At 41.8% G+C, this 25,021-nt stretch overlaps 1 protein-coding gene across 3 annotated transcripts in view; it reads right to left on the bottom strand.

The window, feature by feature from the left end:
* Positions 1-24,276, bottom strand: part of fmnl1b (formin-like 1b) — a 50,842-nt gene extending 26,566 nt beyond the window's left edge. Inside the window, exons 1-10 of one of the 3 annotated variants that reach the window (XM_075457004.1) lie at positions 23,808-24,274; positions 23,534-23,670; positions 11,825-11,908; positions 9,579-9,662; positions 7,854-7,927; positions 7,097-7,180; positions 6,795-6,938; positions 2,789-2,876; positions 1,504-1,580; positions 1,042-1,135 (exon numbers count right to left, since the gene is read on the bottom strand). In XM_075457004.1, coding sequence (XP_075313119.1) covers positions 1,042-1,135; positions 1,504-1,580; positions 2,789-2,876; positions 6,795-6,938; positions 7,097-7,180; positions 7,854-7,927; positions 9,579-9,662; positions 11,825-11,902 — 723 coding nt within the window. In that variant the 5' untranslated portion in view covers positions 11,903-11,908; positions 23,534-23,670; positions 23,808-24,274. Of the gene's footprint in view, positions 1-1,041; positions 1,136-1,503; positions 1,581-2,788; positions 2,877-6,794; positions 6,939-7,096; positions 7,181-7,853; positions 7,928-9,578; positions 9,663-11,824; positions 11,909-23,533 lie in introns of all 3 variants that reach the window. The other 2 variants (XM_075457003.1, XM_075457002.1) reach the window with 2 other exon arrangements.
* Positions 24,277-25,021: the final 745 nt, after the last annotated feature.

The raw sequence follows: 25,021 nt of genomic DNA, 5'->3' as shown, positions 1-25,021 counted from the left end.
GATAAATGCGACTAAAAATCAAAGAAAACATTAAGTTTTAGGTGGCTTGTTTCAGGAAAAACAGCTACAAAGACCAGCAATGGAGAAGGCTAATAGCGTTAGCAGCTAGCTTAGCTTAGCTCTACATTTATGTTCAAAATTTATAGATAAATGTTGTACTTTAAACGGACCAAACAGCGACTAAGAGAACCGACTGTACCGTAGCTTTGGTACTGAAAGTAAAGTTCTTTACACTCCCGGTTTCAGGAACTAACTTCTGAAGCACGATATGTGCAGCCTGATAATCAACCAATAGGAGAAGAGCTGAGCCCATGACACAGCTTGAGAGCCCGCCCCCCTCATTTGCATAATGAGGAAGAAATGCATGGCTAAGAAAAGGAAATGTAAAAGAAAACAAGGAAATAAATGGGCGAGAAAATGCAAAAGGGAACGAATAGAGAATTAAATACACCAAAAAAATAAACTAATTCAAATTAAAAAATACAATAAAGAAATTAATTATTTGGAGAGAATGTATTGATAAATATGATGTAAAGGAAAGTAAAACAGAAATAAATGCAGGAGTGACAAATAAATAAATTAAATATATTCTAGTTTAAATAAATAAAATGAATGTATGTAAAGTATAAAATAATTATATAATAATAAATAGCAACATTAACAAAAGCTTAAATGAATACATATTCAATTTCTTTGTATTTGTTTCACATTCTATTCGATTATTCTTGCATAACTTAATATTTAATTTAATTTAAGCGGCATTTATCATCATATAAACTTATTTATTTATTTATTTATATCCATATTCACCCGCTTCATGTCCAGGAATTACTTTAAAACTCCAGTAAAGTTTCCAACAGCCTAAAAAGTTTCTCCTGAAAAGCAGCAGATCAGAAGTTAATCACATGCGGAATGCGATCAAATCAGAGACTTCCTGAGAATTATCATTAATACGCAGCTGCTACTGTATGAGCCGAAAGGTCAACATGCGCCGAACTGCTGATTACGTGGCCACGTGTCACCGTGGCAACCCAATCTGACCTCTTTGAAGTTGTCGAAGGCGGAGAGGATGATGTCATGACCTCCTCTAACCAAACACACGGCTGCCAGCAGCTCCAGAACCAGAGCCTTGGTCCTGAGGAACAGATTTACACCAACATTTACTTTAATTAGGACTTATTTTCATTCCCTAACTGCTCAGTTAAATGAAGGAATTACACGTTTTAACACAAGAGTTTTGTGGTAGAATAAACTCCTCAGCTGGTATAATCATAATATAATAATATAAAGTGTGACAGAAGCTTCATTGGAAGGTTTACTGATAATAATTCAAGTCATTTGAAGCTGTCGTTGTGAATTATTTTCTTTTAAAAAGCCTAAATCAAGCTGTTAATCCTGCTTAAACCTTAATGGATAAACAATAACATCAGTATCAGAGTATTTTAAGTACTTTAAATTGTCAGTATAGGACTTTTTACTTGTAAAATCATCACTGATTCTCACCTCGGGTTTCTGTCGTTGAGGCTCAGCGTGATCTCGTTGACACAGCAGGGATGTTTCATCACCTGGTTGAACCCCGACTGAGAACGCACAAAAGCCCGAACATCACAACTCCTCCTTCATCATTCTGCTCACTTTAAAAGGGAACAAACTTTTATCGCTGACACTCTTCTTATCGTTTCTTTGACAACAAACTTTTACAATTTAACAAAGTTTCTGAGCTGGTGAGGGCCCGATAAAGGCCTACGACCAAAACAACACGACTAAAATGGGTCTTTGTTTTGTTTTGGGCAAGTTAATGTGCACTATTTTGATCGGCCATCTTGAATTTGTTCCTTTGTGCCCGTTTCTAGAGACAGATCAGTGTTTACAATTACAACTGCACAACAGCAGTTACAGTTACTACAGCTTTTGAGGAAATTCTACATTTATCAGGCAAAGAATTATGAAAATTTACGGCAAATACTTTAATTATCCTAAAGATGAAATGATGTAACGTGTGTATATAAGATATAATCAGTCAGTCCATGAACCCCCTACCTTACTGCTCATTTTACCACTTATATATTCGATAAAAGTTTGTTTATTTATCTGACTTTTCTCATAAAATCCTGAATTTAAACCATAATTTCAACACAGAAAATCGCATTTAGAGCTCATAATTATGACTTAGTTCCACTTAGCTGTGATCTACTTTGTCTAAATCAAGACATAGTTTCGATTTAAAGTTCAAATCTGGACTTAGTTCCCGGAAATCTGAAGAGAGGAAGTAAAAGCTGGGAATTCGTGGATGATTGTGGCTCAAGAGAAAACCGTTTCAGTCGTGTTGATGGTTGTTTTCTGAACATATCGGAGATGCGGGACAGTTAAATGTTCATTTTTCAGGGTTAATAATAGCCTTCTCTTCATAACAGTCAAATCTCGTGATCCAACCGTGAGTTTTTACTGCACCGGAGAAGAAAAGCTAGCTGTTAGCAAACAGATGTTTAGTCATAATTATGAGCTTTAAATATGAGGTCTATTGGAAAAGGATATTAGATATAACTAAGCATATATCTTATATATATCATCAGTGTTCGTGAGATTCTCTGGATTCTTTACAACAAAGGAAACATTGTCCTTTAGGTTTATCAGTACATGCAAGACTTTAAATCTGGATAAATCTGCAAACCTCACTTCTGACCTCACTTTTTTAAAGACATTTTGATCATTCTTCTACAGTCCCAACCTTCCTCTAAAACAGAAGGAAAATCAACGACGACACACACTCGGTGGGTGGTTTCGGTACCTGGTAGTTCATGATGGCACGTAAACACATGATGCAGAGGTGGACGTCGTCCTTCTGACTCACAACACGCGAGTTCCTCAGGGCTCTCCTGTTTGGGAAAGAGCAAAAATCCACCAGGTGAGGCACACTGCACCATCATGTGTATATTATCTTGTAAAAATATTAGGGCTGGGTGAGTTAACTCGTTATCGCGTTAACTCATCGATTATTTAACACAGATAAATATTTTATCGGGCATTAACGCAGTTTTTCTTTTTATTTATTTATTATTTTTTGGAGCTTTTGTGCCTTTAATGGAAAGTTCATAGAGACAGGAAGCAGGGGGCAGAGAGAGGGGGAACAACATGCAGCACAGGGCCGTCCGATGCAGGACTCGAACCGGGGCCAGCTGCAGCGAGGACTATAGCCTCTGTACATGGGGCGCCTGCTCAACCCACTACACCACGGACCACCCCTGTTTTATTATTTATTTTATTATTGTAAAAGTCTGTTGCTCACAGGCTTTTATTTTGTAAAAGTCTGTTGCTCACAGGCTTTTATTTTGTAAAAGTCTGTTGCTGTCTGCTGTGGAACAGGAAAAGAAAGTAATCGGCGGATCCACCAAACATGGAGAAGGGTACGGAACTTTTACTCGGCCATTTTCATGTTAAAGTTCTTCCAGACGGCGGAGTCGACAGAACCAAAGTCATCTGTAAACACTGCCAAGTTGAATTGTCTTCTCAGCGTAGTAGTTCCAGTCTAAAATATCACTTAAAGGCAAAACACACAACTGATAGCAGCAAGTCATTCAAGGAAACAGACAGTGGAGCGAGGCTTCTACATAAAAACTACAGAAAGATGCTGATGTTAAAAGTGTGTTTGCACAACAAATGTTATGGCACTTTCATTCATATGGCAGCACATTTAAAATAAAACTAAATGCTGAAAGCTATACACTACTTTTGGATTCATTTTTGGATTTTGCGTACAAATGCGATGAATCGTGATTAATTAGATTAAAGATTTTAATCGTTGCCCAGCCCTAAAAAATATCAAATTAAACACATTTTAGCATCTTTTTCGAATTGCACAACTCAAATTACGATGCAAAACGAGTAGAGATGAGGAGGGCGTAACATTATTTCAGTACTTCCTGGATAATATTTAACTCATAATTTTAGTTAATTTGGCTCAGAGTCTCATAATCAGCATAAAGTGAAAGGATGGATTGATAAATCAGTTCATCAACACATGCAGAGACTTTTTAACACCTACTTTATAAGAAATGACAGATATTCTGGTAACAAATGATCCTCTATAGCTGAAGTGATTATCATTTTGCAGATAAACAAAAGCCACAGTCCACATACATTCAACACTATCTCGATGTTTTAAGAGGTTTAAGTGTCCTTAACACACGAGCTTCTGAACAAGAGGCCGCCGTACACCTACGCACGTGGGCGTTTCGGTGCGACAAGAATGCAGTCGCTTCTCATCAGAAACATTAGATCTTTCAGGCTCTGCAAGTATGCCTCTTAACAGGTTACAAGACTGTTTGCTGTGCGGCAACCGCCTCCAGTAAACGCCCAGCGTTCATTTCAATCCAGCCAGCTCAGTATAGTTTGAAAGCTTGTTTGAAAACACCACGATGATCTACTTTATATCTATTCCCAACAATTTACTTTCCTTTAATTAACACATTTCCAATGTTTCATTCTTATTTCATCTTGCACAGGATTCCTGGATGAAACTGAAATAATAAAAACACTTTGATTTGGTTGAAAATGCTTGAATTTACCGACAAACACACAGAAATTAACTGCAACTAATAGTGCTGTTTTATAAACAAGGTGTTATATTCTCCCAGTATAACCTGTTCTTTCTTTTTATTTACACTCTGCACACACCCCTGATGCGTTTAGGCACCATGTCAAAAGACTTTGGTAGCAAGTGAAAACCATAGATTTTTATAGATGAGACGAGTCGATGAGACGAGTCATAATCGAACAAATCGAGTTCCCTTTGCAACAGCTGGCAGCACCAACACAGACTGCTGACTTACTGCTGAGCACAAACTTATTTCAGCCATCTTTCTTGGTCATTTCACGGCTCCAAACAAATCCAAACAGCAGCTGTGTGATTCGTTTAACTTAAAGGTGACGCAGCTTTCTGAGGTCGTATTGAGATGTTTGAGCACAGCGCTACTGAAACATCTGTTTGGAGGGGCAACATCTTAGCCAACCAGGGGCACCTCATGTTTAATTGGGCTGCACGGTGGTGTGGTGGTTAGCACTGTTGCCTCACAGCAAGAAGGTTCCAGGTTCAACACCCAGCTGGGGCCTTTCTGTGTGGAGTTTGCATGTTCTCCCCATGTATGCGTGGGTTCTCTCCGGGTACTCCGGCTTCCTCCCACTGTCCAAAAAATCATGCATGTTAGGTTGACCACCTGCTGGTGGTGGTCGGAGGGGCCGATGGCGCCGGTGCATGGCAGCCTCGCCTCCGTCAGTGTGCCCCAGGGCAGCTGTGGCTACAATCCAGTAGTCTGCCACCATCAGCATAGCACTTTGAGATTCCGTATGAAATGAAAAGTGCTTTATAAATGTAATTGATTATTATTATTATTATTATTGCAGTAAACACAAACATAATGAAGCTGTTCCTCCAGTCAGACCAAAAACACTCCAGCTCCATTTATAGATACAGATGGTTCCTCTATTGATCCCAGAAGGAAATAGTTCAGCAGTGTAGCTGTAAGCTAGCAGCAGATGCTAGCAAACAATGCTATCTCATCAACAGTGATGGACCAAGCCGGAGATGTACACAGCGTAACTCGTAGTAATGCATGTGTACCGTTAATTACTGCGTTTAAACATTTTGGATATATTAACCTCATTAAACACCTACATCTTTATCAGAAACATGCCGATAATGTAGCGTTAGCACACCGAGAGTGAGGAGAGGACCGGTGTTGTGTTGGAAACACACCTTATCCACACAGCTGCAGGTTGATGAGTTACAGAACGGAACCGTTCAGCTAGAAAGCTTCAGCTGACAAAGTAATGTGGGAACAATAATGTTCATCTTTCAGAAAGGAACAGCAATAACTCCTTAGAAGCTGATGTACATCACCTTCATTAGCTAAGCTGTTAGCGTTAGCTGCTGCTAAAGGAGAAAATAACTCAATAAATAAACCATGAGGAGCTAAGCTGTTAGCATTAGCTGCTACTAAAGGAGAAAATAACTCAATAAATAAACCATGAGGAGCTAAGCTGTTAGCATTAGCTGCTGCTAAAGGAGAAAATAACAGCAATAACTCCTTAGAAGCTGGTGTACTACACCTTCATTAGCTAAGCTGTTAGCGTTAGTTGCTGCTAAAGGAGAAAATAACTCAATAAATAAACCATGAGGAGCTAAGCTGTTAGCATTAGCTGCTACTAAAGGAGAAAATAACTCAATAAATAAACCATGAGGAGCTAAGCTGTTAGCATTAGCTGCTGCTAAAGGAGAAAATAACAGCAATAACTCCTTAGAAGCTGGTGTACGTCATCTTCATTAGCTAAGCTGTTAGCGTTAGCTGCTGCTAAAGGAGAAAATAACTCAATAAATAAACCAGGAGGAGTTATTTCTCAGAAGCTTCCATTTCCCTGCTCTGAAGTTCAGGCTCTGAGAGTTGGAACTGATCCCTCTCTGTGGCTCAGCTTCTTCAGGCCAGCGTTGAACTGGACCTAGTTGTTAAAACAGTGGGATGAAAAGTGGCTGCTGCACATCCACAGTCTTTAGCTAACTCTGCTGGAACATTAGCCTCAGATGGCGTTTATCCACTGGGCTCTGATATCCTCTGAGGCTGCTGCTGGATGGAAGATGCATGCTCCTCAGTGCAGAACATTTCCACCAGAAGCTGGCTTCATCCGTCCAGCAGGGTGGATGTGAGTGGGCGGGGCTTAGCAGAGGAGGCGGAACCAACTTACAAAAGGGGAACTAAAGAAATACCAGAGTTGCTCCCAGGAACAGCAAGAAGGTGTCATACCTGACTGTGAAGGTCTTGCTGGTCTTTGAGGCAGTGTTGGTAGGCGAGTTGCTGGCACTTCTGCTCAGGTCTTCGACCGACTTATCCACATGTTTGCCTTTGTCTGAGGGCAGCGAGCCATTTTCCAAAGAATCCCCATCATACCTGCGAACCAAATGTTAGTGAAAAGCTGATGAACTTTCACAACCATCCTGGGTTAGACTGTCAGACACGCAGGCTGTGTGAAGGAGATAAGACGCACAACAGTTCGGCCTCGACTGCTCCGGGAATAAGAAACAATGATATTTCGAGCTGATACCTACGTGACAGAACTATGAGCAACAGACAGATAATCCACAAGGACATCCAAGCCCTGGTTCTCCTCGTTTAGGAACTCCTTAGCCCAGCTGCGGGACAGAGGAAAACAGGACAGAAATGCTTTTACCTGCACTCAAACTAAAGGAAACACGCAGCTTTAGGCAGCAAAAATGAGTAAAAAAACAACAAATACAAGACGTTTTTGCTTGAAATAAGCAAAAAAAATCTGCCAATGGAACTAGTGAAAGTCGGCTTGTTAAGATTTCTTAAAATAAAATGTGATATTTAGGACTTTTGAGTTAAAACTGATCTTGAAATTAGCTTAAAAACCTCTTCAAATGAAAAAAAAAGCTTGTTTCATGTGAAATCTCACTCAAAACAAGATGTTTTCAAGACTTTTTCACTTAACAAGATATTCAAGATGTATTGTATTAAAACAAGTCCCTATATCTGGCTGAAATAGTACTTGTTAGGCAGTTGTGTCTTATATCAAGTGTAATGAGATACTCAATGAGACAAATATACTTGGTAAGCTTTAGATTTTTTCCAGTGCAGCGCTTTAATCAGTTATAAAGTCAAATAAAGCAGCCAAAAAAACTGCCTGGTTTCAACCTCATAAAATGCATAAAACACTGCAAAATACAACTAAAAATCTAACTTTCCTCAGTCTCTGTTCTTCGTTTTACTGACTAATCTGCACTGTGCTTTCCGGTCGTTTTATTCTAAGCTTCAGTTTAGTTGGTCACCAGCTCAGAGACTCACCCGATGTGATTGGTCCTCAGGGAAATCTCCAGCTCCCTCAGGATCTGCGTGGACTCCTGGACACGTCTCTTAAACTGACAAAAACACGAAAGCAGGTGAGAGGCGGTCAGAAACAGTCACAGACTCGGATAAAAGCCCACACGGTCGTTCAGAAATGGTTCCCGGCATCAGCACAGCTGCTGAATGTGAGCGAATTGTTTTAATAAATAATAAAAGTTGTATTTAATATTGATTTTAAGTGTTCACTGCAAGTCTCCTCGTTTCAGGGGCTCAAAAGTAACGGGACAGAGTGACATTAACGTCCATAAAATGTTCCTTTTTAACACTTTATGAGAATCTGGAGCTTTGTGATGCTTTGACGGGCCTTTCCCTGCAGCCGTCTTCGGTTGCTGCTCGTCTGTGGGTCTTTCTGCCGTAAGTTTAGTCGTAAAAGGAGTGAAATGCACGCGCGATCGGGTTGGAATCTGTGCGATTGACTCGGCCATTGCAGGATATTCCACGTCTTCGCCTTAAAAAAGCTCCTGGGATGTTTTCTGGTCCCTGTTCATCTGTACCGTGAATCTGAGCAGAAAGCGTATCCCTGCACACTTCAGAACCGCAAACCCGCACCATCACACTGCCTCCGCCGTGTTTTACAGGAGATGAGGTGTGGCTTTGGATCCCTAAAACCCTGTCCTTACTTTCTTCTTCCCATCATTCTGGTGCGGGTTGATCTTAGTTTCTTAGGTTTGGCTTCTTTACACGTTTTATGGAAAAATCTAATCTGGCCTTTTTATTTTTGAGGCTGATTAATGGTTTGCAGCTTGTGGTAAACACTCTGCATTTGCTCTCATGAAGTCTTCTCTTTTTGGTGGATTTAGACACTGATACACCTGCTTTCAGGGTTTCTCTTCACTGTGGACAGGATCAGGTCCAGACCTTTACGAGCTCCCGAGCTCACCAGTGAACTCGTTTTTGCTCAGAAAATACCAAACTGTTGATTTGGCCACTCTTAACAATCACAATCCATCCCTCTGATGGATTTTCTGGTCTTTTTCTCAGCCTGAGGATGGTCCTGTTTCCCTTCCACTGCGAGCTCCTTTGACCTAATGCAGATGTCACACCTGGAATCAACTCCAGACCTTTTACCTGCTTAATTGAAGATGGATTAACGAGCGATTAGCCAATGAAATAACCAACTAACATTAAAGAGCTGTATTTTTCTAAACCTTTCCTCCAATTTGGATGTGAATACACTCAAATTAAAGCTGAGAGTCTGCGCTTTAAGCCCATATTGATTATATAACTGATTATAAAACTTAGTAGTAGTATTTCCCATAGGCGAAAGGTCTTCAGAGGAATAACTCGCAAGGTTGTACTGTCATTAATGGAAGCTCAGATTTAAACTTTCAAAAAAACATTGTGAATTTTACGCTTATTTTACATCAGCGAGGGGAATAAAAAAAACAGCTAACATCTGCAGATTAGCTGCCTGGAAGAAAAAGTAGTCCCTTGAAATATTAATAGCTCGTTTAATACATTTTACAAGAACTACAATTCACCAACCAAAGAAAAAGAAGAGGAGGTCAAACATCTCAAAGATCTGAAATATCAGATCAGGGAAACAGTTCAGCCTACAAAGAAAGAGATTCTTAAAACGCCTGAAAGAAAGCTAATAAGACAGCTTAAGAGAGATCAAATCTAACAGGAACTCAGCTTCAAACTGGGATTTTTGTCACGTTGTACCTTTCGACTGACTCCTCCGTGGTCCAGATAGCTTTTCAGCTTTTCCAAGTAGGCGGACGGCGGATTCTTGACTTGAAACCGCTCCTGAAGATGCAGAGAAACACACAGAAGCCTGTAATTACGTCTGATTGTGGCGCTGCAGCGAGGAGGGGAGACGGGACAGAGCTCACTCAGGCAGTCTGATTGCACAGCTACTCGGGTGTAAATGTGTGAAATGACTCGGCTGCAGTTATTTTCAGACACGGTTCGGCTGCTCCGGCTGCGCTCGCGGCCTCTAATTAAATGTTCCTCTCAGGAATCTGTCAAAGAGCCTGAAGGATCCGACTGTTAACCGAGGAGAAGCTGAGCGAGCGGCTTAAGGACGCCAACAGGTGTCTGCTGTCGCGCTCCCGTCAGGACACAGGTTGATATGAACTCTCTTTTTTGTTGCCACGGTGATGTACAATATTAATGAGCTTCCTCGTGTGTGTGTGTGTGTGTGTGTGATGTTCAAACTGTAAAATAATGGCATGCAGATACACAGGTGACATCATCAGAAACCCAAACATGATCAAGTCAGCCGAGAAAGAACCAACAGGTGCCAAAATGTTGTTATTCCATGCGTGGCGGGAAAGTTTGGATTCCCTTAGAACGCAGCATCTAAGCCAACACCCGAAGGACAAAAACGCCAAAAAACAAGATGAGCCGCGTCGTTTAGCCTCGTTTCCACTATGAACGGTACGGGTCGGGTCGCTTTTGTCACACCACGGTGAGGTCAAGCGGGTTTTTTGTCTCGTCTCTATGACTGTGTTCAAAGCCGCATACTTCTCCTACTACTCATACTGACTTTTTGAGTAAGTATGCGAGTTTGAGTAAGCGAGAAGTTCCCGGATGCATACTAGATTCTCTGAAATGTTGGGTATGCATCATGAGGTTACTACTCATACTCAAGCTACCCAAGATGCAACGTAACGTGACGTCGCCGATCGTCATTTCCTGTCAAAACGTCAAACGTTTCAAGCTAGCTACAACGAGTGTAGGTTCACTTCCTGTTTTCAAAACAAAAGCACCAATTGTATGGTAATGGCTTTCCCTATGATAAAAGGCAACGGGTATTTTGTTTTGTGAAAATAACCGGAAGTGCGTTGCTCACTACGGCTAGCTTTAGTAGCGCCGAATTCGTGGGAACAAAATTGTAAATAGCCGGTATTTTGTCAGGTTTTCAACACGTTGGGGATCTAAACGACTACTTTCTCTCCTGAAAATATTTCAAATGTTGCTAAAGTTGATGAAGTTGATAAAGAAATGCATTGTGGGTAAACGCTCTGCATACTGTCTGATCGATGAGTATGCAGTATGGAAGTATGTAGTATATAGTATGCGGTATGCGGTATGCGTACCGGGCTGCATAGTGGAAACAAGGCTTTTGTGGATTCCAATGCAGCGAGGAGAGTCCAGAGACGCCGAACAACCTCCTCCTTCCCCTTCATCTTAAAGGGACGGCCATCATAAAGACCCCAGAAGCAGTCGCACCTCGACCCGAATGACCCACAGAAACCGCCCTATACCTCCACTCAAGAACTGAGACGTATGTTTTCACACGGCGCAAACGAGGCGACGATGATGGCGTCCAGAGGAAGAACTTCTGTAGGAAGGGGCTGTTCTAACAGCTGATGCCGTTTCACTATAAGAGACGAGATAATGAATGACGTGCACTGGAAAAAATCTAAATCTTACCAAGTATATTTGTCTCATTGAGTATCCCATTACACTTGATATAAGACACAATTGTCTAACAAGTACCATTTCAGCCAGATATAGGGACTTATTTCAATACAATACATCTTGAATATCTTGTTTTGAGTAATATTTCACATGAAACAAGCTTTTTTTGTCATTTGAAGAGGTTTTTAAGCTAATTTCAAGATCACTTTTATCTCAAAAGTCCTAAATATCACATTTTATTTCAAGAAATCTTGACAAGCCGATTTTCACTAGTTCCATTGGCAGATTTTTTGCTTATTTCAAGCAAAAAAACGTCTTTTATTTGTTGTTTTTTTTTACTTATTTTTGGAGGGGCATTTTTTCCAGTGTGACCTCTCTGCACCTTATCATCCTTCCCCTTTAAGGCAGGACTGTTCAGTCAGACACATTTTCTGCCTTTTCTCATCTGAAATGCTCCCATTCCAACAGGCTGCACATTTTGTTTAAAGGCATAAACGTAAAGAAATCCGATAAATAAAACCATAAACCCCATGGAAATGTACCTGGTCACAGATCAGTTCCCACTTCTTGTCCCTGTCATACTGGCTGAGGATCTTCACTTTGTCCGGGGGGAGGTTCATTGTGTTCTGGGGGGAGAGACAGAAGAAGAATAAAATCATCACCAGTTAAAAGTGCCAACAGGGTCGGCTGAAAAGCCTGCTTTTAATCCCCCTTTGAAAAGATTAACCCTTGAACTTTGTTAATAATTCAGAGCTCTGCAGTAGTTCTGCTGTTAGTCCAGTAACGAGTCACGGTGTGAGTCGGAGGCTTTTGTTGCAGCTGTGTGATGACCTCACCGGCTACTATCAGCGGTAACATGTCACACCGCCGAGTCACACGTCGGATTCCTCACTTTTGGCCGATATTTTTGCAGGATTTCAGGGTTAAAGGTGCTTCAAAAAGAAGTTGATTCATCCCTTTGGCGTAGTTGAGGAGATACGTGTTTGTGGGGGTGATAAAGAACAGAAAGCACAAGTTTTTTTACTGTATTTTCATCCAGATGAAAGATTCTCAGCACTTTTCACAGCCTTCAGCGTACTGATGCGTCCGATACAACAAACTGGCACACGGACACGTCAGCTGCACTAATTATAACTCTCTCACTTATGGAACTGGGCTACAGGAGTAGCCTGGAGGACAGCACGCAGCTTCGGTATCCTTTTGCTTAAATATTCCTCACATTTGCATGTCAGGAACCTCAGGGACTCGGCCTGCTGACGGAGGCCCAGCAGCGGCTCCTCAAAGGTGACTTATTTAAGCCGTTAGCCTCGGCTCAGCCGCGTAAGCAGTTTGTGAATTTTAGTGGCAAAATCCTTCAGCTGAGCCGTCTAAACGCTAAAACACGTGGCGAGCTGCCGTCACACGTGTCGTTTCTGACAAACGGGGGGCAGTTAATCAATGGGGGATCTGAATCTGATGAATTAAGCCGATGGATCGATAGGTGAAGGTTAAACGTGGCCAGAGGGAAACTGAAAAACAACCACCAAAATACAGCACATGTACATGTTATTTAAATTTACAGTCATCTCCAACCCCCCCATAGGGCTACAGGTTCCCAAACACACTTAAGGAATTTACTTAAGCAACCAAATGAAAACTAGAAAAAGAATAAAAGGTAAGTAAATACATACAAACCTGAAATAATTCCACCAATGCAAAAGGTCGTGTATATGTTCAAGCCTGCTCATTATCAAGGGGTTCTTGTAAGGCAGAGATACTCATTGTGCCGCTCCTCAAGCTCTAATTGGGGGCTCGCACTCGCATAGTATCTTATAACAATATGGTAACAATAACATACAGCGAATACTGCACAGTATTAAGTATTTTTTATTAAGTATTAATTAAGGCTTAATGGTGTTTCTGTTAAACCTGGCAACGCAGCCCGCTTAAACCACCCTCACACTTGACCGCAGAGCACGCTAGCTCCTTTAGCCAGCGCGAGATGCAGGCACAATGGATCGGTTTTTAATTAAAAAAGGGCAAAAACCAGCACAAAAACATGCTCACCCTGAATGTCTCACTATGATTACAACAACAAACTACAAATACAACATGAAGAAAGTCGAGGACATGCACGCCAGCTTCCACTCATCCCAGTATTAAGGTAAATGTGGTCTTAATTGAAAATGTATAGGCGGTGTTGTTTCTTTTTTTGTGGGATGTTTTATATGTAGAAATGCATATTTGCAAAAGGGGACTTTAGTATGTCGTCGTAAAAGTGGCTCTTCCCTTGATTTTGCTGCCAATGTGGCTCTTGTGAAAAAAATAGTGAGATCACTGGTTTAAGGAGTCAATAATCAAGAAAGGGCCTCCATAGCTTGAGAAATGATTTGGGAGGATCCTTTAAGTGTGTACTGGATCTTTAAGAAGTACATGATATCTTTGACCCAGTGAGAAAAGGATGGAGGTGTGTGTGTTGCTTCCATTTGAAAAGGATCAAGCGTCTCACAAGGAGTAGTAGTGAAAGCTATGACAACACAGGCTTTAGTCGGTAGGGCAGCTCGAGACTCCTCAGATGTTACACCAAAGAGGGCACAAATCGGGTCGGGATCTAATCGGGTTCCAAACATCTCCCTGAGAGCTTTAAAAATACTTGTCCAAAAGGTAGAAGGGTTCGAACGTAGCCAGAACATGTGCAGTAAATCTGCAGGTTGACCCCTACATCGGGGGCATAATGAGTCAAGGTTCGGATAAATCTTCACAAACCGAGCCTTAGTAAAGTGAACTCTGTGTACGACTTTCAGTTGGATTAGGCCGTGACCAACACTTTGTAATAGTTTATTTCTACTTGCAGCCATGACACATATTCCAGAGATCCGTGTCACTCGTACTCAGGCATCTCAGGTACGATTCCAAGGTACAGGAAGGTCAAGTGTCAAAGATTAAAATCAGTAAACCCCCTCCAGAAATGTGTCACTTTTCAGTAAAAAACAGAAAATATGTGCATGATGTGCCAGGATTTCTGGATTGGGATAACAGAAAAACTACGTTTTTCAGCTGAGTTACTCATGTCTGAAGCCTCGTGTCCCTTTCCCAGCACTCTCTCATGTAATCGGTTGAGTTTTTATTCTATGAGAGAAAGCCTTTATATGGTTTACCAGTTATGCTTTTCTTATTTCTGGAGTTCTGGGCGGTTTTTATTTCTCTGAAAAGGAAACGGCGGATTTGTTGGTACCCATAGAGGATTCCAGGTCTGCATCTGTTCATTTTGCAGAGGGAAGTTATCCCCTAATTTACAGTTTAATCCCTAAAATACGTCTTAAATACATGTCTGTTAGTCGTCTCATCTCAGTCGGTACCGACGCAGTCTGTCATCTTGGGTGGACCAGCCACATTAGCGTGACTCGACTGACATGAAGTCAGTGTCGGACCACAAACCAAACCCCGTTTTCCACTTTCTAAAAAAAAACAAAAAAAAAAAAACAGCCTCTTTCATTCCCAACACCGGGCCGAGTATCATTAGGAGCTGCAGTTCTGTGCAAATACTGAGGTTCGAGGGCACAAAAAGAGAATTTAAGTAGATCCGACATGTAAAACGAAGAAGAAAAAGAATTTTCTGTATTTTTAAGGGTCGCTAATCAATCTGAAGAAGATCAGAAGATCTCATTTTGCTTGGATTCGCATCGTTTCCACTAAAGCAGAGTTCAGATGACACTCGGCTGGGTTTGATGGACTCATCAGAGGTGAAGTTCAGGCTCTGATGCTCCATCTTGAACACGAAGTGGCATTAAGATGCGAACACAAACGCCGTCTCCGAGTGGCCCAATCAGGGGTTGTTCTTCTAAAGAAAGAAAGGCTTCTAAAGATGATGTGATCTGCTGTCATCGAGCCTGTTGCTGCAGCATTGCTGCTTTGACCGTCAATCTGAACAAAATGTGATATCGGTGGTAAACTTAATGAGCATGAAGCCTCTGAACCAACCGAGGGTCATCTGTAAGGCTCGAGTGTTTCGTCTCCTCGGTTTAAAGAGTTTGGTGCAACGTCTGATATTTTCTGCCCAACTTGAACTTCTTTTCCATGATTCACAGCAGCAGGGTGGATTAGTGTGGTTAGCTTTCTGTCTGTAAAACAAAATAAACTACAGGATAACTTTACTAATATGAGTCATAAGATGACTCGACATGGGTCGGTATTTATTAAGTTCTTAAACATATAAATATAAATAGTAGGGCTGGTCGAGTTAACTCGTTAATTATTGAACGCCGACAAATATTTTATCGCGCATTAGCGCAGGTTTTATTATTTATTTTGTAAAAGTCTGTTGCTCACAGGCTTTTATTTTGTAAAAGTCTGTTGCTCACAGGCTTTTATTTTGTAAAAGTCTGTTGCTCACAAGCTTTTATTTTGTAAAAGTCTGCTGCTCACAGGCTTTTATTTTGTAAAAGTCTGTTGCTGTCTGCTGCGGAACAGGAAAAGAAAGTAATCGGCGGATCCACCAAACATGGAGAAGGGTACGGAACTTTTACTCAGCCATTTTCATTTTAAAGTTCTTCCAGACGGCGGAGTCGACAGAACCAAAGTCATCTGTAAACACTGCCAAGTTGAATTGTCTTCTCAGCGTAGTAGTTCCAGTCTAAAATATCACTTAAAGGCAAAACACACAACTGATAGCAGCAAGTCATTCAAGGAAACAGACAGTGGAGCGAGGCTTCTACATAAAAACTACAGAAAGATGCTGATGTTAAAAGTGTGTTTGCACAACAAATGTTATGGCACTTTCATTCATATGGCAGCACATTTAAAATAAAACCAAATGCTGAAAGCTATACACTACTTTTGGATCCATTTTTGGATTCTGCATACAAATGCGATTAATCGTGATTAATCAGAAAATCATGTGATTAATTAGATTAAACATTTTAATCGTTGCCCAGCGCTAATAAATAGAATTATTAGGTAAAATAAAGGTTTTATTTCTTTAAAGACGACATTTTTCAGTGGACAGCAGACAGTTTTTTATGTGTGGTGACGGTTCTGAATCAAGTTTACATTTTCTTCATGTTAACTGATAACCTGATTTTAAGGGAACGCAAAAGGCCGAACATAGAAGCGCACCCGGGTCGTTGACGAATGGCGAACACATGAAAGCGCCACGAGGAGACGGCTGAGCGTGAAACACGACCAGCGCCAGCAGCGCTTTGGCTTCTATGAATCTGGAGTTTAAAGAGCAACACTGTCTGCGAGCTGCGTAAAACTAAACTGAAACCATGTTACAAGTTGTTCTGAGGAGACTGGACCACCTCTCAGACAATGGCAGCTGGGATGAAACTCTCCCTCCATCCATCCCCACCTTGGATGTTGTACATCTTCAGACAGCGAAGCATCGAATGTGGACGCTCTGACGGTCGCATGAGACGCTAATCGATGACACGGTCACATGACGAGATGTAAGCTGCAGTTTTAAACCTTCTGTTAACTTTCAATCTCAACTTTTACTCGTTATTTTGACAAAAAATTAACTTATTTGCAACTTTGACGTCTTATTTTATGAATTTAATCTTTGTTTAAAATCTTAATCAGTTCGGTTTCTCTCACAAAATACAAGAAGCTTCCTTTGATAAATTTGATCGAAACCATTTACCATATTAAATAGATATATTAAAGGTTTGTTGCTTTGTTTTTGCACAGCTTGCGTCCTGAAAGAGCAGATTTGCCAGTTGTAGAAGAGAAGAACAAAAGAGCTGGACGTGTTTGCTTCCGTATCAAATATCAGATCAGATAATCACATCATGTCCTGTTGTGTGACAACAGTGTAAAACCTGTGAGGGACTCCAGTTTCACATTTGAATGAGCTTCATTTTCATCTCCAGCTCCCCACAAAGACCACACAAAGTGTGAAAGCGTGCACTCTGGAGATGCTACTCTCCATGGCAACCTGCACGACGACGGCCTCTTAAACCGAGCCGATTGAAGTGGTGTTGGGGAGTAAAACCGGGCGCCTTTCCACCTGCTGCTAAGTCATCAGTGACTGCAGGAGGCAGCGAGTTGACTCGTGCATGGCGATGCCCCCTGAATGTGCCGACTGCCCCAAAAAGACGGGTCGATGGAGTTATTGTGTTCCCATAAACCCAATGAGCACAGCTAAATCTATGGGCTCCTGGCCCCGACGACGCAGCGTCTGTCTGGAACATAAATAATGACTAAACGTGCGCTCAATCATTTTTCAACTGCCTCTTTTATTTGACCCACAGTCAGTCCACTGCAGATATTCTGTTACATGGATATTAAACCTTCATTTGAACCCAAAGTAACTCCTAATGTATGTGAAACAAAGCAGAAAAATCACAGCTTTCTGCTTTGAGAACGTTTTTAAGCCAACTTAAAGAAACAAAAACAGTTATTAGTCGTAAAACATGTCATTGTGCAGAGTTTTTTGCTGCTGGCAGGAATGACCTCCCGTATCTCTCTGTTACAGCGGAGCTGAAGAAGCCTCTGACTGAACATGCATCGATGGTGTGCGACGTTGTCCTTTAAGTTACGCAACAACATGAGAAATAAGACCGACGAAGTGTCTAAGATTTGGTCAAATTGGCCGTCTTTGGAACTTAATACCAGCGGACTCTTGCTGGAGATGTGACGGGAGTGGTGCTTCGATACTACATATACTGGTGCAATAACATTCATCAGATTATATTTGAAGTCTTGCACAAAAGATTCCACATTTCTGCAAAACTGGCTATCTTGGGATCGACCACTGAGCTTAAGTTGTCGTGTTTTGAGAAAAGATGGATTATTTTGGCTCTCACAACAGCTAAACGGATACTACTAAGACACTGGAGGAGGAGATACCCCCCTCCTTATGAAGAATGGACTACAACAATGGCAAAGCGCTACGTGAGGGTGACATACTCCCAACTGGATCAATATATGTTTACTTGGAGCCTGGTTGTCTGTAAGTTAGGCTACTGGTTGCCTTGTTAATGTAGTGCTGTCAATGATTTATTGTGTTTGTCTGTTGAGAAGTATCAGAGTGGTGGTCTATGTTTTTTTTTGTTTTGTTTTTTTTTGTATTTAGTTTTTTGTTTGTTTTGTTTTTGTTCTTTTTGTTTTTATACTAAATCCGTTCATGACAGGGAGCATATTTCTGACCTAGATGGTTCCTGATTGAGTGAATTGATCTCTCCCTGTCTGTATTATTTGTGTTAAACTTCAATAAAAAGTGTGCATTATAAAAAAAGAAAATTGTCCGTCTTTGCGGTTTCTTTCATTCTGTCCATTTAGTGATGTTTTATGACACAAATGATGAAGTTGGGGAGCGTCTTCGTCAGTTCATGGTTACAGATGGAAGTGAATTGTTTTTGAATTGGCTCTATATGAATGAATTGGATTATTTTATAAATAATTATGATTACAATGAATTGAACTCCAATTGGCTTGAATTGGACTTTATTATTTAAGTGCCCTGAGATGACATTGTTGTATTTGGCGCTATATAAATAAAATTGAATTGAAATTAAAACTGTGGCTCATGCTCGTGGGTACAACTTCACAATGAATGACGCTTTACAAATCTGGAGAAAAGAATATGGATGCACTTTTCTGTTTTTACACTGTTTTACTCGTGAAACTACAGAGTTTTATGCATCTGGACCCTGGTTTTATTTCAGTTTGTGGGTGTTTCTTCAACAATGAGCAGATTGCTGAGGCTCATTTATCGATGTCTGTGACCATTATGCAGTAATATTTCACCGTAAAACTCGTTACAGGGCAAAAAAAACTCACAGAACGTGTGGATTTAAAGCACAGCTGGTGTCTCTGATATCTTGTAAAAAAAAAAAAATAATTCAAAGCTCCTTAAAGCGCAGAGCTAATGAGACAAAGTTTCCTCCCCGTCTCATTTCCACTTTCCCGAGCCCGTGTACTCAGCACACAAATTCACAGATGTACATTTACAATTCCACCCACTGCCGCATTCGCTGCTGGGAAATATGCAAAGCTTTATGTAAAACACTGAGGGAGAGCGCTCGGAGTAAATTTGGATGGCGCTGAAGCCTCTGAACACTCACTTTGTCAGAATCTCTCTTTGCCTGTGGATTTCATATCGATTGTGACGCAGACAGGAATAAAGATCAATAAACGCAGCTCGCACAGAAACCCGCCGGCTCATTTCTTATACAAGATGCACACATGAGAGGCACACTCTGCTCTTTGTAGCAGCTGTTTTGTATGCAGACGGAGTTTCTTCTCCACTAAACAGAGGAGATTTGTTCTGCACACTCAGCTGAAGATGTGTGTTGGGGAGGGGTGATCTATATTTGGTGGGATACAGCGGTGACGTAGCAAAAACAAAACGGGGAGGAACGGGATCTGTTGCAGCTAAACTGCTGCAGAGTGATGCTTGTTTTTCTTTGAACACACACACCCTGCAGCAGCTGGAGCATTAATTCAATGCAGTTGTCGCCCCCCCGACCCCACAACTCACAACGAATCCCTCCACTGCAGCCCGACTGGATCTACATCACAGGAAAAAACACCGAACTCCTGAATGAGAGGTGGTGAAACTGCAGACAGGACGAGTTTAAAAAGGGTTCGTGATGAATCCAACAGGTTTAAAATACTAACAATGTCAGACTGAATGTCAATTTTTCAACATTTTAGATGTTAAAACTATAAAATAAAAAGGTTTCACACACAGTATGTGGTTTTTTTTGGGGCTGAAATGTTGAAATGAAATGAAGGAATTCATTTAAAATAAAACTAACTGCATTGTCCCAGAGGAAGAGGACTCGGAGACACCATCCTCCCTAACTACAGGGCCTAGCTGAACATCCGATTCTTGTAAAATGACCCGGAAGTTTCTCCTGTTAGCAGCCGTGATAACAGCCGTCTGACTTCTCTGAATACGAAGAAAAGTTGCTCCTTAATTATCTCCTTTAGCATAGAAAACATCTGACCATCCTTTATATGAGAAAGGAGATCATTCTGTCCGACTTTTTAGGCCTTGCTTTATTATTTTTAATCGAGTGTACAAGCAGTGATTCATGAATTTGAGGACAGGAGGATGAGAGCGAGCATTTTTCATGTAATAATGGGATAAAATTACATTAGGCAACGTATTTAAAGCAATTTTTGCTGAATATTCATTGAATATTTGCAGTTTCAGGGCAGCAAAAAACAAACATGGCCGATATCTCACATAGAAAGCCTGAAAACCTCTGGCCTGGTTTGGAATTTAACTGTAATTCACTTTGGAAATGTCCCATAAGGGCTGAAAAAGGATGATAAGCTGATACAAATACTACTTTTAAGAGGTAAAAGTAGTAGTATGAACATAGTTCATGAAAAACACTGAAAAGAAATGAAAATCTTACTCAAAATATATTCATTTCCTATCAGAGAAAGAATAGCTCAGTTGTTTTTCTCCCTGAAGAAGTTTGATGTTTAGTATAAAGCAACATTAAAAGTTAGCTTCAGGTTAGCTTTGCCACTGGAAACCCAACCGGCTCTCTAAAGTCGTGTCCCGTCTGCGCGCCGAACACGTCGTGACGCCAACATCTGAATCCGTCCACTGAGTCGATTGATTTCAGCTGACATCATGACACGAAACAGTGGCCTCTTGATTGAACAACTGGTCAAATGAGTGCAGCAGTGGAATTAATGATTAGCTTATCAGCTCCATTTATGGCTCTCGTCTGGCGTTGTTAAGTCATGATGAGCAGTATTTGGCTGCTGAAAGACAAATGCTACATTAGCATAGCTTCACATCTGTTAAATCCAGACTGATATATTGGGCTCTTGTAACTAATCCCATCTCAGGTCTTGTTAAAAGTGGAGGCAGTGTAAGATCAAGGTAAGAAGCAGAGCGTAATGGGCTGATTATTGGCAAAAATGACTGATTACACCGGTGTGAGGTCCTCTGGACCTAACAAGCCTGATTTATACTCGGAAACCAGGTCGTCTGCGTGTGTCGCAGTTAACGCAGACACTCTGGTGCACCTCCTCAAAATTGTAACTCACCGCAGACAGTGCCGCAGACAGTGCCGCAGACAGTGCCGCAGACAGTGCCGCAGACATTGCCGCAGGGAGGAGGGAAAGGAGGCCTCTGATTGGTCAACTCTACATCCGCTCTACACTATGCGTATTTCCGGTTTGCTAACCGGCTGACGCTAACCGTGCTAACCGTGACGCTTCTTTCGCCTCTCTGCCAGCTCCAGTAGTAGCAATATTTCTTCTATCTCTAGATCGATCAGCTGCATCTCAATCAAAGTGCGCATTCGTCCAGTCGCCATTGTTGTTGAATGACCTCTGTAACCGTAACAACCACAATCCTAGCTTGTTCGTGATTGTCCCTCTTGCGTTGTGGCGTGGGATTAACATAGCGCAGACAGCGCTTCAAGGCATAAATCAAAAATAACTGCGTCGTGTCTGCGACAAGCTCACTGCGACACACTGCTGCGAAGTATACACGAGCCTTCACTGCTCACACTCACTGAAGTGTGGGCGGGGTTGAGCATTTGCCAAGTGTCCACCCCTCCAAACAGGCTGTTAACAGACAGCTGTGAAAACAGGGCTGAAACAGGAGCCACTGAGCTTAAACCAACAGGTATTCTGACCAAAGCCCGTCTCTTACGTCTCAATAAAACCCCAGAAAATTGTGTCAAATTGTTAAAAAGTGGCTGCTGCACATCCACAGTCTTAAGCTAACTCTGTTAAAAAAAAAAAAAAAAGGGCATATTATGTCCCCTTTAAAGTGATTTAAACACATTCTTTGGAATCACCCTGCAGACGGAGAGATATTTAGTGGTTTGGAGATAAATCCCTGAGGGAGAATAAAACATTAGCTCCTCTGCAGAGGTTATTACAATTCTGGTTCTGTTCAAACAGGGAGTGTCTTCCGCTCAAACTCATCGATCGAGCTGCCTCATTGGAAGGAGGAAGCATTTGTTGGGGTGTTAAGTGATCGCCTTTCCACTTCAGCAGCACGAGCCAAAATCAACACCATCACAAACCTCAGAGATCCGATGATAAGACTGAGAATGAGAGGAGGAATGCAGATAATAATGGTGCGAGTCGTCCGGTGGCATATTGAACATAGCTGCTTTGTCAAGACTTTTTCATAATGTTGTTGCCGTGTCCATGTGGAATGAGTTCAGCCTGTTGTGCTCATGTTGTTACAAACGAGAGACAATAAGCTCAGTGACGGGCGAGGTCACGGTCAAAGAATCGCATCTTGTTTAGGAGAATGTTCCAGAAGTCGGGTGTTAAAAATCCGAAAGTCATTTTATGGCTTTATTGCCCGTTTTAAGGCTGCTAAATTGGCCGGCTAAGTGGTGAAATTCCTGCTTCATTACACCCCCGTCAAAGCACCGAGGTCGGCCAAAACAGATGCTCCTGGACACACAAAGATCCAGGTACAGAAATAGAGGAGGGAGAGCCTCTAATGTCTTGAGCAGCTTCTGTTTTCATGAAGCAGCTGTTGGGAAATTTGAGACTTTCAGCTCCTGTTGTTTTTTTAAATGTGTTCCACAAATAACTCTTTAAAACGAATGGATGGACGTGTCCAAAGTCTTTTACGAAGGACCCCAACAAACTGGAATCCACATTAAGGACGCTAACAAGTACTCTAGTTTAGCACTTAGCATCTATATCCAATATCAACTTTAAGGTCAGATCAGAGAATTCTTGTTTTAAGGAAGCACATAGTCCGGGTGGGCTTTTCTACACTGCTGTTGGCTGATTAGGTCTGCTTTGGATTTTAATTGAAATTCAATTTGTAAACGTCCCACATGTGCTGAAAAGCAGGACAGACTGATGCAAATACTACTGAGCAAGTCATCTTTTTCTATGAGAAAACGCGGCATCCAAATCTGTGATGATTGATATCTGAGAACTTTGTTTTTCTTACATATTGTACTGAGAATTGTGTCAAAGATAACAGAAAGACGTCCTCAGCTCGTCTTTGATGAGAAACAACAGAATAAACAAAGCACTGTGAGCCGATCGGAAGCTGTGAGAGAAAGCTGAGGCGTAGTTTTATTAAGTTGTAAACAGATTCCGCTTCCTTATCTTGGCACGCAGGCCAGCATAAAGTGCTCCTTATGTATCTTTCCACAGTGGCGTTGTGCACCTGGCACAATGATAAGCTTGTCCTGAGGACGTGCACATTTCCAACATATTCCACATTCTTGGCGTCTCTGTATTGTCTGCCTTGTGCTCTCTGGCCTATCTGGAAGTTGACATGCTGCACAACATTTCTGCACACCGTGACTCACCAGAACGGCACTGAAGCGCTCCTCCAGCTCGGCCTCAGGTGGAACCGGCAGCTTCGCCCCGGCCGCTTGTTTCTGGGACCCCGTGGGGCCCAGCGTGGCCGCCTTGCCCTCCTTTCCCTGGGAAATATCTGAGCTTCCTGCTGCGTTTCCCATGACAACACGTCCCAACAGATCCGAACGACACCAAAAAAAAAAAAAAAATCTAAACTGTCTTCAGCTAACAGGAGAAGATTTAGGGTGAAGAAATAACTACTTATTCAAAGTTCTGCCCGACCTGTGACCTGCCATTATCTCCGTGTCGAAGCAGCCTTCATTACTCGCTGATAACGCCAACAGGTAGTGGGATGAAATCCACCCCAGGGTGACAGTCAGACCTCGCACAGATCCTGCTGCATTATGAAACCCTAGAAAGAGGGAAGGGGATATCCTGACAGTGACGGACAGAGTGACAGCTGAGCGAGTGAAAGAGAAAAGGGGAGGAGGAGCCAGAGGGAAAAAGGATCAACAATCCTGTGTCACTTCTTTGAAGAGTAAACTCAGGAGGAAACTACTCCCAATGCGGCGGCGGCGGCGGCGGCAGCGCTCTCAGGTAAACGCAGGTGATCCGTGGAAGTCCTCCATCTGCTGCTGGATGCTGGGACTCTCCGGGCATCCATCCACAGGAGGAAAGAGAGGAAAAAAAAGAAGAGAAGGCAGAGATCCAGCAGGCAACTTCTCTCTCTATCCGGCGGCAGGACGGAGAGAGAGCGAAGGCAGCAGAGGCTTCGGTTGTAAGAGCACGGGGCACGCTGGGTCCTAATGCCTCCGGTCAACCTGCCGTGTAGAGCCTGGAAATCACTGATCTGTGTGCTCTGTACTCGTGCTTTTTGTTGTTTTCTGTCCCCGTCGAACAGCAATGCAGAGACTTGGGTTAAAGTGGAGATTAAACTTTCACCAAATGGAGACATTTTTAAATCCGGGTTAAAAACATTTCTTTTCTCATGTGTCTATGCATGAAATCTGCACGATATCTTTGAATTTATCTGGACTGTTGCTTGTTTTTAAATTCATTTAAATGATTTTATTTGTTTCTCTTTATATTCTTTAATGTATTTTTAATGCTTCTTCCACTCCCTGCTGCAATGCTTTTATTTTATGTAAAACACTTTGAATTGTTTGTACATGAAATGTGCTACAAATAAATTTGATTTGATAAAAAGTTAAAGACTTTAGCTGCTTCTACGCACCAACAGCGCTCCTTGAAACATGAGAATAACCCTTGTTCTGTTGCATACTTGCCTGAGACTTTTGAAATAATCGTGACAATGAGACATTTTGACTCATTGCAGCAGGAAAAGCAGGTTACCGGGTTAGATCCAGAAATGAGCCATAAGTTTACGTCCGCCTTTTGTTCCACTGGACCTGTGAAGCTTTGCTGTGACGTCTGGCATCGAGCCGTCAGCAGGAGATCCTTTAACTCCTCTAAAGTTTCGAGGTGGGGCCTTTGTG

The sequence above is a fragment of the Odontesthes bonariensis genome, chromosome 23 (assembly GCF_027942865.1).
Source record: "Odontesthes bonariensis isolate fOdoBon6 chromosome 23, fOdoBon6.hap1, whole genome shotgun sequence".
In the NCBI taxonomy this organism is placed as follows: Eukaryota; Metazoa; Chordata; class Actinopteri; order Atheriniformes; family Atherinopsidae; genus Odontesthes; species Odontesthes bonariensis.
This window is presented reverse-complemented; position numbering and strand designations above follow the sequence as displayed.